This window comes from Ruditapes philippinarum, unplaced genomic scaffold (genome assembly GCF_026571515.1).
Source record: "Ruditapes philippinarum isolate M1 unplaced genomic scaffold, ASM2657151v2 ctg15012_1_1_1_1, whole genome shotgun sequence".
Classification (NCBI taxonomy): domain Eukaryota; kingdom Metazoa; phylum Mollusca; class Bivalvia; order Venerida; family Veneridae; genus Ruditapes; species Ruditapes philippinarum.
In genome coordinates this window covers 1-14,410 of record NW_026865477.1, presented here as the reverse complement: position 1 = coordinate 14,410, position 14,410 = coordinate 1, and the positions used below count along the sequence as shown (strand labels likewise).

The 14,410-nt window shown below is 32.4% G+C and overlaps 2 protein-coding genes across 2 annotated transcripts; one reads left to right on the top strand and one right to left on the bottom strand.

Annotated features, from left to right (window-relative positions):
* The first annotated feature begins 280 nt into the window (after positions 1-280).
* LOC132729249 (caprin-2-like) lies at positions 281-5,792 on the top strand. The gene is made up of 4 exons (XM_060714970.1): positions 281-439; positions 3,528-3,708; positions 3,969-4,025; positions 5,259-5,792. Exons 1-4 carry the CDS (start codon positions 362-364, stop codon positions 5,678-5,680), a joined length of 738 nt encoding a protein of 245 aa, XP_060570953.1. The 5' UTR covers positions 281-361; the 3' UTR covers positions 5,681-5,792.
* A 2,883-nt stretch (positions 5,793-8,675) lies between these two features.
* Positions 8,676-13,813, bottom strand: LOC132729248 (ribosome-recycling factor, mitochondrial-like; the record flags this gene model as incomplete). The annotated part of the gene is given in 4 exon segments (XM_060714969.1): positions 8,676-9,191; positions 10,195-10,345; positions 11,476-11,570; positions 13,695-13,813. Coding segments are annotated over 4 exon segments (446 nt in total), but the record flags the coding sequence as incomplete, so codon positions are not given.
* Positions 13,814-14,410: the final 597 nt, after the last annotated feature.

Below are 14,410 nucleotides of genomic sequence, written 5' to 3'. Positions count from 1 at the left end.
GGTCGAGTCTGACTTAGTGTTTACATATTGCACTTAAAACAAACAAATACGGAATTTTACAAATTTATCTGTGCTGAAGAGATATCAAACTTGCATGAGGTCATGTTATTTTTAGTTGAAAAATTATCTGACAGAAACAGATCTCCTTCATGATTATTAATGACCAAATTCAACTAAAGGACCCTTGAAACTGGTATGCAATTTTTTAAAAATACAAAACTCCTGTCGATCAAAGTTGTGCTGTTCAAATTTATGTAAATATCCAGCTATTTAAATTACATCGTTTCCGGGACTTGAAAGAATAAAAGCCGAATCTTTTTAAATTTACGGACATTTGCAACTTTGTCGCCGGAAAACCTGAATGAGAAAAATGCTTAGGATTTTATGTGCCGTCACAGTACTGGTGATCGCATTGGATCATACAGTTGCCGAGTCACAGGTTTGAAGATAAATTTCTTAAATAATAAAATAATAATTCGCATCTTTTTCTCTGGAAGAATAAACAATACTTTTAAAAAAAATAAAAGCAAGATTTTTCATGGCACGTATGCAACGTAGGGAACGTGTTACAGTATCGCGTTTTCCGGTTACAGTATAGAATTTTAAAGATGGAGGATTATTTGTGGGAGGACAGGTAGGTGATTTTTATTCCGGTCCATACTACAAGTAGTTTAGTTTCTAAAAGATGTTTTTGTGTTGTGCTTGTAAGGAACAGAATCCGGTATCTAGTCATATATTTATTCAGACCCTGCACAGCAGATTTATTTCTATATTGTCTCATAAATACACAGATTTGACGGTTTGAAAATCAGAATCGAGAGACCAACACATTTTTCTCCCATTCCGACATTATTTATGCATGCATAGATAAAGTAAATCTACAAAACGTTAGTCCTTTATGTTAGGAAACGTTTATAAAAGTAAATGACCAGTTTAACCTATTTTCCTGATCGTCAAATGCAATTGAAAAAATAAACAATATTACAGTATAGAGCGAGGTGAATTTTGCTGGGTTACAGCATAGATCCAATTTTGTTACAGTTTATACCCAGATTTCGGTTACAGTTTAGATACCTACCAAATTGCAAAGTTCGTGCATCCATTATTTTTTATGATCATACCTATCTATTTAATATATTCTTGAAAGGTTGTACATGTATTACTTTTTTTCTTCAGCAGAAAAGTTATAGTTTGCTATTTTCCTTACTTTAAATTTCAGATTGAGACTTTTTGCAGAATAAGTAATGTCCTAAGTAAGGACTGTTTTCACGACAACAACAGTAACTTTTATCAAATTGTATGGAGAGAAGAAAGATTATTGCCTGATTCCATTACACATTATAATAATGCCTATTAGTAATAAAATAGAGAAAACAAAACAGAATCCTTAACAGAAGTCCAACACGGAAAACATGAAAATGTTACAGCCTAATGAGACTAGTGATAACTGCAAGCTACCGTCGACCCCTCCTAGCACCGGCTTCAGCAGAATTCACATTAACATGAACTGGTAAACTTGAGATTTTTTAACATCTGTGGATGTGTTCATATCGCGGTTATCATGGAACCTTCAATGTGACACGTTATTGCCATTCCATGAAAAGCGCCATATTATCTCCAATTTAAAAATTGCGTGTGCCCTAAACGAGAATTCAATGAGTAAAAAGAGAGGGGATCGGAGGTTATGAAGCCTGAATACCACAGATAAACTGTCAAAAGACGCAATTAAAAAGCAGGCAATACCCTAAGGGTGATTTAAAGCAGCACACCTCCAGATTCATGCTATTAAATTTTCATGAAAGTTTTGAAAATGTATCTGAATGTTTGATATTGTGAAGTAACCAAATGGAAACAATTTACACATTTTCAATGCCACATACAACCCGCATAAATTACTAAAAAGTGGTCAAAATATGCATAAATAGCCCTTACTGCAGTAGAAATATAGTTGTAAACACTGAAAAATCAGTCATTAATCGTACAGAACCTATAAAATATTACTTGAATCTTTTTACATTTCCTAAAATTTTAGTACATTTTTCTTAAGTTTGATTTTATTGAAATATTTTGACTCATATGGAGGCATATAGCTTTAACAGTATTTAAGTAACCATAAAGCTTATTATAAGTTGTAATTTCCATCTAGAATAATGTATTTTGTAAGTATTTAAAAGGTTCTTGAATTTTAAATTTCAACGACACTGATGTCATGTGAAAACATTCCTTCTTTAGTGTAAAGAAAGACCTCAGATACCATTTGTTAAACTTTTCAGACACGAGCAGGCACCTGACTAGAACTACCGACCTTCTGTAAACTAGCTTGATAGATTCCTCACATACAAAGTATCCAAAGTCATGATGGGATTTCAACCATAGCAGTAAAGGAAAGATGAATTGAAGTCGGCGACCTTATCCCGACCCTGCCACTATTATGTACCTCCATCAGGATATTGTAATTGTCTGACCTTAATTTATACATTAAATATTATTTTCTTTTTCAGAAACATGAAATCTTCTTTACAGGATGTCTGAAATAAAAAAAAAAGACTTTTAATTTAATAATGACAAAATAAACTCGACTTCATCAAAAAAGCATTCGAAATGACGCCATGATCATGGTTTGATTTGAATGCTTTTTGGTTCGAGATTAAAAGAATCTTTAAACATTGCCTTTTTTCAAATCTATATTTTGGGTTTTCGTATCCCCGATTGCAACCGAAACCATTTGAACACCTTTGGTAGAAAGTTACGTAAATTTCATCACATTTAGTCAAGAAGTTACAGAGCGGATGAGATTGCACACACATGTGTACGACAACCGGACAAATAGCCATTGGGCCAATAAGCTCACCAGTTGGGTTTCTAGAGATTTAAAATTCTGTGTATCATTCATACATTTTACCTAGTATATATAGAAAATATCGAAGTCTAAGCTGTAACCGAAATCTGGGTATAATCTCAGCATAGATGCCGGATCCTGTTCCTTACAAGCAAAGCAAAAAACACCCTTTAGAAACTAAACTACTTGTAGTATTGACCTGAATAAAATTCACCTACCTTTCTTCCCATAAATAATCCTCCATCTGGAAAATTCTATACTGTAACCGGAAAACGCGATACTGTAACTGTAACACGTTCCCTACGTTGGTATGTACATATATTGTTCATCTACGAAAATTTATTCAGCATTAAAAATGTTAATATATATCATGTTTATTCGTATTTTCGAATATTATAAATAATCAACAGATATACAAATGTCGGCTGTCTATTGCAAAATGATAAGAAAAGTATATGTTTATTGGCGAGGACATTTAATCTAACATACTTATTCTACCTTGATTGTGAAGCATTTGAACCACTCTCGCTGATGTCATTTAAGAAAAAATGGTCGTGACACCAGAATGGCTCATATTCACGGTCCCTTAATTGCCATTATAACAAGGTAGTCGCCATTTTTTTCCATCACACGGTATGGTCTTGTCATATGAATTGTTTTTTTACATGATGAATTTTGCATTTCACAGGTTGATCTGCATTTAAAGATATCGCACCTAGAGTCTCGGTTAAATATGTTAACACAACGCGTACAGCAAGATGAAGAAATGTTAAGACAGTGTCGAGATCAAGAGGAAAGAGTCTCGTCTCTTCAGAGACATGTCGACACGGCGTTGGAAAATAAAAGTCACGAAATCAGAGATGTAATAGGTGTGTTTTATGAATAAATGTTTTGTTTGAGTAATTGGTGCTATTTGAAAAATACTCGCCAAGTTAGATAGATTTTAGCTTTCGATACGATTCATCAAAGGCAAACACACTTGTACGAAAGTCTGTATTTCACCTCTCCTATTTTGTTGTAAACCACAACTGGTGAACGATTTTTCTAAACTTTATGCAAGTTCTTTGAAATATACAATCTATTAAAGTTATAGAAAGCTAAATGCATACGTTATACAATGTCTTTCTAGAGAAAGTACAGCAATGGAGCAAAGATGCCATTTCCAAACCGAACGGACGATTTGCACGTAAGTAATAAAATCTTGCATTTACAATGAAGAAAAGCCTTTGAATGAGTCTATATGTACATGTATATACGTTATAATTATTCATATGCTTTTCAAATATATTAACTTATAAAGATCTTTAAAATGTTAATTCAGTATTTATTTGATAAAATATCTATGAACCTTTTTTATCATAGATATTTTATTCCAAATACATATGGGTATTATACCCATGAGTACACAGCATACATACAAACATACATGCAGACAGAAACATAATATGAAGGTCATTAAACATATATAACATATATTTAACATTTACTGTATATTTGAGACATAAGTTTGGTTTAATATGAACAGAATAATCATACTACAGCAAGGTTTAAATGAAGCATATATGATATATATTAGTTCCAGCATGTTAACTCGCACAACATTCGGGATGTTCAAACATTTAAATGATGGAAAAGCGCAGCTTGAAAATTAGCTACCATCCACCGCCCAGGTTAACTTATAGATGGGGCTTTAGTTTAAAGAAAAAGAAAATTGTTATGAGAAATTTTATTTTCAATGTTAAAATAACGATACTACACATATGCAAACACCAAATTGTGCTGGTGTAGAAGAAGCTATCTACCGTAAGGGACACTTCAGCGTTTAAAAAATGGCATGAGAGAAATAAAGTTAGCTTTATAAAAAAGGAAAAGTTACATGAACTTTTTCAGTTTAAGAAAATTTTTATAGAAAATGATAGCAACACTACTTTTTCGTGTAAAATTTTAACTTTAAATTGTAATAAAATTTGTCATTAATAAAACAAAATTTATTGGAAAACTTAATGTTCTTTCACATTTTCATTAATTATATAAAAACGCTTAAAATTTACAGCTTATTGTATGTCATAGATAAACAAAGAAACCTCCACTGAGGTCCAAAAGCCTAAACACAGAAAAAAATGTGCAAACCATTGAAAATGTCGATTTTTTAGTGCGATTTTAGCTCCATTCGAATTAAAACGCTTTTTAGTTTGTATTATTGTGTGCGAAATACAAGCTAGGTACGTTACGATACGATTAGGCCCTACATGCTGTTTACATGAACAAAACAGAGTGAGCGAATGATCTGAAATTTTACACACGTTATTGGTCTAGATCTACATCAAATAGTACACAAAAAAAGAAGTCTTTTATGTATGTACATTCTTATTACATGTATTATCAAATATTTTTCTTCTTCTGTTTTTACAATGCACAGGAAGTTCAGATCCGACTGAGGTGGCTTTTACAGCAAAACTGACGCATGAATTAAACGATGTGCCAATTCATACAACAATCATTTTTGACTATTTGGTCCATTACACTGGATCTACTAGTACTTATGATGTTTCCACTGGTGTTTTTACATGTCCGACTTCTGGCCTCTATCTATTCTCAGTTTTTATTGAATCTCATACCGTTAACACAGAGGCTACCGTTACCCTGAAGATGGAAGGAACACCTTACATGAGCGTCGTTTCCGAAAGAAGTGATGATGGAGAAGATGATACTGGAGGAAATGTCTGCCTCCTCACTGTCAATAAAGGTGAACGCGTTTGGGTTGAAACCTATGACAATGATAAACAGTCGTTTTGGCTAGGTTTTACAACATTTAGTGGTGTTCTTATACACCCTCACTAAATGCTTGAACGTATATGTACAGTGTTTACGAAGATAAAAAGTATTTTGACAATAAATGTAATAGAAATGAAAATCAAAATAAAATACACCAATGTATGGTACATTAATTATATTTTTATTTTCTAGTGATATATTACATACACACCCTAGTTTTTGTTTTCGTGTTTCAATACTAATTACATAGAACAATACATGCATATTAAATGCAATGCACATATGTACAATACACATGTGATGTATTGGGTATACTCTACTGGAAGTGTGTGTGTATTTGAGTTTATTTATACTCGCCACCGGTTGCCCATATGGGCGAGTCCTCCAGAAGAGTGTTATTCATTTTATATTTTTGGTGGTTAGTGCAAGATGATACCCCAATTCCAGAAGCTTCTCCTGGTTCTTTAATGTGCCAAGTGTTTAAGCATTCATACAGGGGACCTCGATTTAACGTCTCATCCGAAAGACTGATTAGTAATTTTAGTTGGCCAGCCCGGGAATCGAACCCACAATGTCGAGATTACAAGTCTCGCGCTCTGACCGATTGAGCTATGCGAACTGGCATACTCTACTGGAAACTCTTTTTCCTAGGCTATATATACTGTGCCTCACGTAATCTAAACATGTATAGTTTCACACATGAAAGTTAAATGTGATTTACTATATAAATCAAGTGATCCCCGGGGCGTGGTCAATTTTGTTCTTTGAAGTCCAAACATGTGTTCTGCCAGGGTCTCTCACTGAAAGACCCTGGTTCTGCACATCATCTCATTATAAGTAACATTTCTGCCAAAAAATTGGTACTGGTATCATTCTCGGGCGCTGGTCTAGATAACATGCTGAAGATTTGTAACATTTACTCGAGAAAAATGGCGCTTCGTGTAAAGCGCTATTATATCGTTTAGCCAAGCTATTCTAGTACATGACCCGGTGATATTTTCTCTTGGAAATGGCGTCATACCTATTAACTTCACATATAAGCATTTAGATGTTGAATGTGATCAGCACTTGTCAACGATGCAGTCAATGAAAGACGCCTGCGTTAAGTTGCGCGGTATGTTACTAAGCATTTGCAGCGTGGATTGCATTCAGTTTCTATCAGTCCTACTACACTCCAAAAATATACATGACAGTTGTACCTAAAGCGCTATATGTGGTGAGAACTGGACTTGTTACTCAAAAAAGACATATCCAATTTAGAATTAGCACACTTCTGTGTTAAATTTATACAAAATTTTCATAAATCTATCTCCACAAAGTTTGCATTATGTATGTTAAATATACCAAACATACTTACTATGATAAATTACAGGACATTACAGTTATTTGGTCATGCTGATTGCCATCTAAATATCTTGGTAAACAGATATTTGTTAATAGATTGGTTAGATATGTGAATCTGGATAAGCAGAAACATGGATTTATTCCAGACACATATAGATTACTGCAGAAATATGATCTAGTGTACGTCATTTATACTTTTATTGATGCCGGTGTGTTTCCATCTACATTAAAATGGAAGAAGATTTTACAGATGAAGGTAATCAATGAATCAACAAAAGAGTTATTCTTAGAAACGTTAACGCCACAAGTGCCAGCATTAACATTTCTACTTCATCCTTATAAGATTTCCCCTTTGTGTGTTATTATTCGACAAAATCCGGGTCTAAAATGGGTTGCTGAAACACTTGCCAAGGCAGTTGAGCACATGATGTGTTTTTCATATGTGCGTCGTTGAAAGACTTGTATCTTCTTACAAATGACATTACAGAACACCTTGTGTGTTTTTGTCACAGGAAAGAGACTGAAAGGCGTGACTTCTGGAACGCTATTATATAAAATCTAGGTTTTGACCAATACAGCACTTTTATTTGCCATGACTACAGATATCAATGTGAAATGTTTTTACATATCTCATATAAAATTATTGATAATGTACATGATGTACTTGTCAACTTTCATATCGCTATCGCGCTTGTGCTTGCTGTTTTTTTATTTCAATAATTAAGATCATTGATTTATTGAGGAATATTTCTAATGACATCCGTCTATTGATAGTCATTTATAAAGCATGAACACAAAGACTGTACCTTCACTTTCTCCTAATTTTTCGTTTTTCGATTAAGATTCAGTTATTGGTACGGGACTTAGTAGCTTTGGTTTTTTTTTTGTCACCTAGGATGAATATACTGATGTTCATATCTAAAATTAATGATTTAAAACATAGCCTTAACTTTCGCTTTCTTTTAGACAAAAATATACACCCATAAGTCATAATTTGACAATTGTAAAAGAATTTCATGTTATTGTATCTTTTATATTACAATGTATATAATTCTCTTCTGTTGTATGTACATTATATATACTTTGTAAATATGTTACGCTCTCCAATTTTGTGGGATAATTAAATATAATAATAAATAGTTCCAACAGATACAGAGCAAAAACAAAATTTTGAAAATGACAAAGTGTGACCATGACCTGAGGAAGATCTGGAGAACGTCTCATTACGGTTAACATTTCTGCCAAGTAGTTTGAATATGCTTCCACTGCTTTAAAATATACAGACTGGAAACGAAAACTTCTAACAGACTGACAGACGACCAGGTGCACATCATTATACGTCAAAAATTCCGGTATCAAAAAATGCAGTAATTATCTATATCAAATACAAATGTATAGGCAGATGCGTAACAACTACATGTAATTACGAGTATAATAAAAAACAAAATTAATGGTATAAAACATTTAAATGTCATGTTTCTGATAAAAGTGGATACTTTCTTGGTTTCTGTCACATAAAGTGGTTACAATAAACTAGGACATGTGTCTCCATGCAACTTAATTGACTGCAGTCTTGGTAAGAAATCTTGAAATTATTCTCATTTCTTTCCCTCATTTACATCTTACATCTCTATACATATTGTTAATTCCAATTAACATAGTAAAGATCTTGTTAAAACTGAGAAACAAAGAGAAGAAAAAAACGAATTTTTTCACATCATTTTAACCATTTTTATTACACTGTATATTACAAATTTAATTAAAAAGCAAGTTCATTAAAGGACGTAGATCAAGAAACCTTAAAATAAAGAATTTGAAATTTTTACCTACATCAAATTAAACAAAAAAAAAAACAACAACATTATCAATAGTTTGTGCAATTTTTAGCTGATTTGAAAGAGTTATACAAATGCTCATTCTGGTAAAAGTCAGTTGAGGGAATGGTTTGAAAATTTGCACACAAGTTATTGTCTCAGACCCACAATAATTTGTATATAAATCTCTCTAAAAATATTTCCAGTCCAGTCATATTAAAACACCTCAATAGAGTCCCTTTCAGTAAAAAATCATATCTAGCCAGTACACAGTATTTATGCAGTTTTAATACACTATATAACCCTTTGAATTTGAAATCATTACTTATAAGTTAATATCAAGAGTCAAGTAATTCTTTTTGTTTTGCTTTCATCAATGCTTCTGCATCAGCTTGTATTTTCCTCTTGTCCTGAAGTAACTGAAAAGCAAACAGACTTTATAAATAATCACTGTGTATCATCTCATGTGAAGTAAATTTAGCAGTTTTATTTCTTTTCACCACAATGGACTTATTTTCTTTAGCTAAAACTTCCAATCCCTAAAAAAAATGTAGTCAAAAATTATAAAAAATTCACATTTCACATTTATGCCCACATTCATTTAAAATTTCTCAAATGTGCAAACCAGGAAGCATCAAACAAGGATGAATAAAATGTACTGAAATTAGGAGTACAATGTGATATGCATAATTGGTTTATGACACTTTGCCGAGTTTAGCAACAATGTTACAGTAAACAGTTAAACAATTTAACCATATACATGTATTGACAGGCAGTTATCATACAAAAGCTCCTGAGACATGTACCAGTACTAGTGCCTGTCAAATTTTGCATGTAAACACTGAATAGTAAACGATATACAATACCAAAACATTTTGTTGCTAACTGAATTTCCAATAGGGAAAAACTGTGGTATGTCTACAACTTGAACCTATATTGAGCTTACAGGGCAAGTTTCTATGTGTGCAAATGTTTATATTGTGACACTTGTATAAGCAGAAATATAATCTGACCATGATAAAAGTTTTAGAGTTACACTAAGCTTTTAATGGGGGAGGAAGACCTCAGTAGAATGGGCTCATGAGTAGAACCATCGACGTTCCCTAAGCTAGCTGGATAGCACCTTTGTGTGTAAGAGTTTAATACATAACATATCTACTTTGTGCTAGGTCAAAGCATTTTATTTTACAAAGAGACTGTGAAGCAATTATCATTATTGCATAGTTTGGAACTTTTTCTTGTTCTCACTATCGGCCTCAACATTTTTTTTAGCAGAAACATCCCCTCAATGTCGCCCCAGCCAGTGTTATATCCTCGTAACAAACTCGTTTTATATACTATAACTATTACATAATTTCAAATTTGAGAAAAGTATATCTTACATCAAAATATCCCGCACCATTCACAGCTCTTTTTACTTACCTTACTCTCTATTGTTTTTTTAATTTCAGTTGATTTCGTCTTGTTAACCTTCTTCATTGTTTCTGCAAACAGTTTGTCCAATTTTTCTTTCGTATTATTAAAAATTGTTTTAGCACCTTTAGCTAGTTCTTCCCTATGATCCCTTGAAACCCTGAAATAAAGATGTTGGAATGGTTAAAGGTAGATGTTTGACATGACAGGATAGGAAATATTTTTTTTAAGATTTCGATTTGTTTTGTTTGGTTTTACGGCCACCAACACAATTTAGGTTATATGATACCAAAACATGCAAAATGATTTTGGCTAACCTTGGGTGTTACAAATAAAAACTTAAAGCAATACAAGTGGTCAAAACAACCTCAGCTGTTGGAGCTAGAAAATACATTGGCACCAGTAATTCTAACCCATTTGGTTACCTCTTATGATCACTACAGGTTTAAATGGTGGATGTAATTCTGATGCCAAAACTGGGAGAGGCAACCTCTCAGCCACAAGGGGCTCAAGATTTGATACCATTTAATCAAGGTGTATACAAATAAATTGTGTTCAAACTTTTGGCACATTCACTCAATCTATTTTTCAAAGTTAAATCATTATAACTGTGCAAAATGGTCTGAAAATGAAAATGGTTTGAATGTTTTTACAGAATTTTAATTCATTTAACTCATCAAATCAGGCTAATAATCACACTAAATATTGATTTTCAAATTAATTCTATGTATATTTCTTTATAATCATATTCCAATACTTCTTATTTAACCGCCCAAGTTGACCTGTGTAAATTTTTTAACCTTAGTCACTGTGGAGTGCCTATAACAGACAATTTTTGAAAGGATATCACCTAATGATAACATTTATCTGCAAACATTTTGCACAGATTTCAGAACAATAATACACATACATATATCAATACAAAATAAAGTAAATATAATCGTAAGTTTCTGAAAATTGGACGGTGTAAGCCTGACATGAATGCCATACCAACTAAAATTAGCAGATGGTCAATATTTTGCTAGGAAGCATTTCAATCTGATTGAGTATTAGATAAATTCTTCTGCAGTAAATAACAAAAATACTTTTTGATGAAACTCTCCAAATATGACAATAAGTATAAGGATTTTTTTTTTTTTTTAAAATTCATATATAATAATTATATACAGTTATAGAATCATGAAAGTCATTAAAATATTGAATTATCAACTTGTATATTGCCATAAAAATATGAATTCATATTCAGAGTATATTGAGCACTACCAGTACTTTACACAGTTACATACTTACTTGGGTATATTAACATAGATTGTTGATGGACCTTCTTGTTGTGGATTTAGATTCATCCCTGAACTTTGTAATGCTGACATAACTGCTGGTACAAACTATAAAAAACACAGCACATTTGTTCTACAATTATATACATGTACAAGTAAATATTACATGCAAAATCTGTATTGTATACAAAAATGTGTTTCACAATGACGTTGTTGATAATGCAATTACCTTATGATTAAAAATATAGTTTAAATTCGGGGAGTCATGTAACAAGTGCTGTCAGTAGAATGGCAGGCTGGACTATTTTCAGTGCTTGATAGTTAAACAAGGGTCTGGATAATGTTAGCATTATTAAAAAGGAAGATTCAAACATACACATATTATGAGTCTTGTAAATTGACCAAAGGATTTTTTAAGTTTACAAAGGGCCATTTTTCATTCAAAATCCTTGTCAAAAGTTATGATCTTGGTCTGTTACTTCTGGTTATAATCATGAAGGCATGCATGATTTTCATGTGAATACCTTCATTAGTTTTGAAGACTAATGTTGCCAAGAATTTACTAAATTCACAAAGGGACAAAATTCTGTCAAAATCCAGGCAAAACTTATGTGCCAATGATAGTGACCTCCAATTATGATCTCAAATATGTGTGTGAAGTTACAAGCAAATATATTTTGGCTATGGAGATACAATGTTGTACCAAAAATTGCAAATAAAAATTTAACCAAAGTATCATGCCAACACGGATGCCTAGGGAAGCAGCATTGCCCAACTATTTTTATCAAACGGTCAAGCTAATCAATGATACAATGTTAAAGAATATTTATCCATTACTTGTACTCGGCTGTCTCGACTTTAAGTAAAACAAATCATACTTGGCTTTTCTAAGCCTGGAAAAATTCATGGGAGTCAAATACAAGTTCCAGCTCAAGATACCTCCATGATAACCCTATAACATTAACATGATCATCATTCTTAAACAATCGCAGTTCCAACACTCTTCAATGTATACAACTTAAAATATTAAATTCAATCGTTTTATGACCCAAACAGATGAGTAATTTTGTTATTGTAAGTGTTCAAGATAGTAGTATTTAAATTTTACAACAAAAGTTTTGATAAGTTTGTAAAAGGGGCATAACTCTGGAAATACTGATCACATAGTTATATCTCTTGTCCTACTGATTTGCCTTGTCATTATTATCAAGCACGCCAAAAAAGAGTACATTGTCATTGATTTTCAAAATTTCTACTGTTTAAAATAGTGAAAATATCATCAATTTAATATTTTTTACTGTTTTGAATTTAAGCCTGTTACGTTGTTTCAGTGAAATACCAGCGTGCACAGTACTGGAAACCAACTTACTGGTGTGACGTTGTAAATGATGTCGTATTTATTTGGCGCGCTTTTCATTTAACATTAGGTTAAAATGTCTTTTTAAACGTTTCTTTGCATATAGAAAGAAAATTTGTTAAATTCAGTGTAAGATCCAAATATGTTTCACCTCATGAACACCAAAAGTTCATATTTCACTCGCAGCTGCACCACTCGTGAAATATACCTTTTAGTGCTCACTCAGTGAAATATATTCCGACCTGACACTGACCTTAACAAACATCCTCTATATATTATCTAAAACTGATATCTAATAAATACACTGACCTGGTGTTTTGATGTGTTGTTCCCCTCTCCATTCTGTTTGATTTATGGTTTCTTTTTAAAGTTTTTATTATTGAAAACAAAGGGACATAACTGCAATGTAATAATTTAAATAGCATATGCAGTAACCTCCCTTGAATATCCAACCAACTGATTTTTTTGTCATTTTTGAGCCCATTTATTTCAAATTTCCTTCATTATATGTGTAAATATTTGATCACTGCACTTATATCAGCCATTGATTAAATACTGCACATCTGAATTACTAAATTATCACTATTAGTCTATGACACAAAAATTTTGACATGTGACTGAACAAGTAATGTTACTGACTTATTAGAGGATTTGTACAAGAATATAAATTATTTTACTATAGCCCATTAATCAAATATTCTAAAAGTAATCAACATGAAACTTTTGGAAAACTTACCTATTATGACAAGGTGCAGTTGTTAGTCATAGGACATCATTCTGAAGGCAATATTTTTGGAGTTATGCCCCTTTTAACTTAGAACTTTTTAACTGATGAGCGCTAACACTGAATGCAGTACTCCTGTGATTATACTGACCTTGATATTTTGACTGAGATTGAGTACAATCAATGAAGGACCCTTCTGCACTATGGAGGCAACCTGATTCAAAGGAATTGTTTCATTGTCCAACTTCACTTCAATTTTATCAAAAGTTCCTGTGTATAAACAAAATGTATACAAACAATATATAATCATCAAAATACTGGTCATGAGTATGAAAAATATACTGTTACATGTCACTTATCTTATTGTACTTAATCTTATTCCATGTATTGATAAATGGTTTGCAAATATCTGTAAACAATGCTTGTGTCTGGAAAATTTTTCTCATTACATGTATTATAAACTTGCCTTTAACTCTTAATGCATGTAATGAATTTGTCCTAATTTAAATAATATGAACAGTTACTGTGCAAGTTTAAGGGATTTCACTGTAAATAACAACAACAAAGATTGAGCTTTTTCAAGAATAGAGCCCAGTTAAACTGTACAAGGCTGATCTTTTTCTCTTTTTTTTGTTTTTTGGATTTAACGTCGCACCAACACAGTAAAGGTTATATGGCAGCTTTCCAGCTTTACTGGTGGAGGAAGACCTCAGTTGCCCCGCTGTTCATTATCTCAAGCTCAAACAAGCACCTGAGTAGAACCACCGACGTTCCGTAAGCTAGCTCGAGTATAGCTTTCTCACATAAAAAATTTGAAGATGCTGGCATTGCGTAAACCTAAAGCAGTGAGAGGCAACTGGTTTATTT

Excerpts from the sequence above, each read along its gene's own strand:
- LOC132729249 (XM_060714970.1), top strand. The coding sequence starts at position 362 with ATGAGAAAAATGCTTAGGATTTTATGTGCCGTCACAGTACTGGTGATC. Across the intron at positions 440-3,527 it reads ATACAGTTGCCGAGTCACAG|GTTGATCTGCATTTAAAGAT; the intron begins GTTTGAAGATAA and ends TGCATTTCACAG. Across the intron at positions 3,709-3,968 it reads CGAAATCAGAGATGTAATAG|AGAAAGTACAGCAATGGAGC; the intron begins GTGTGTTTTATG and ends ATGTCTTTCTAG.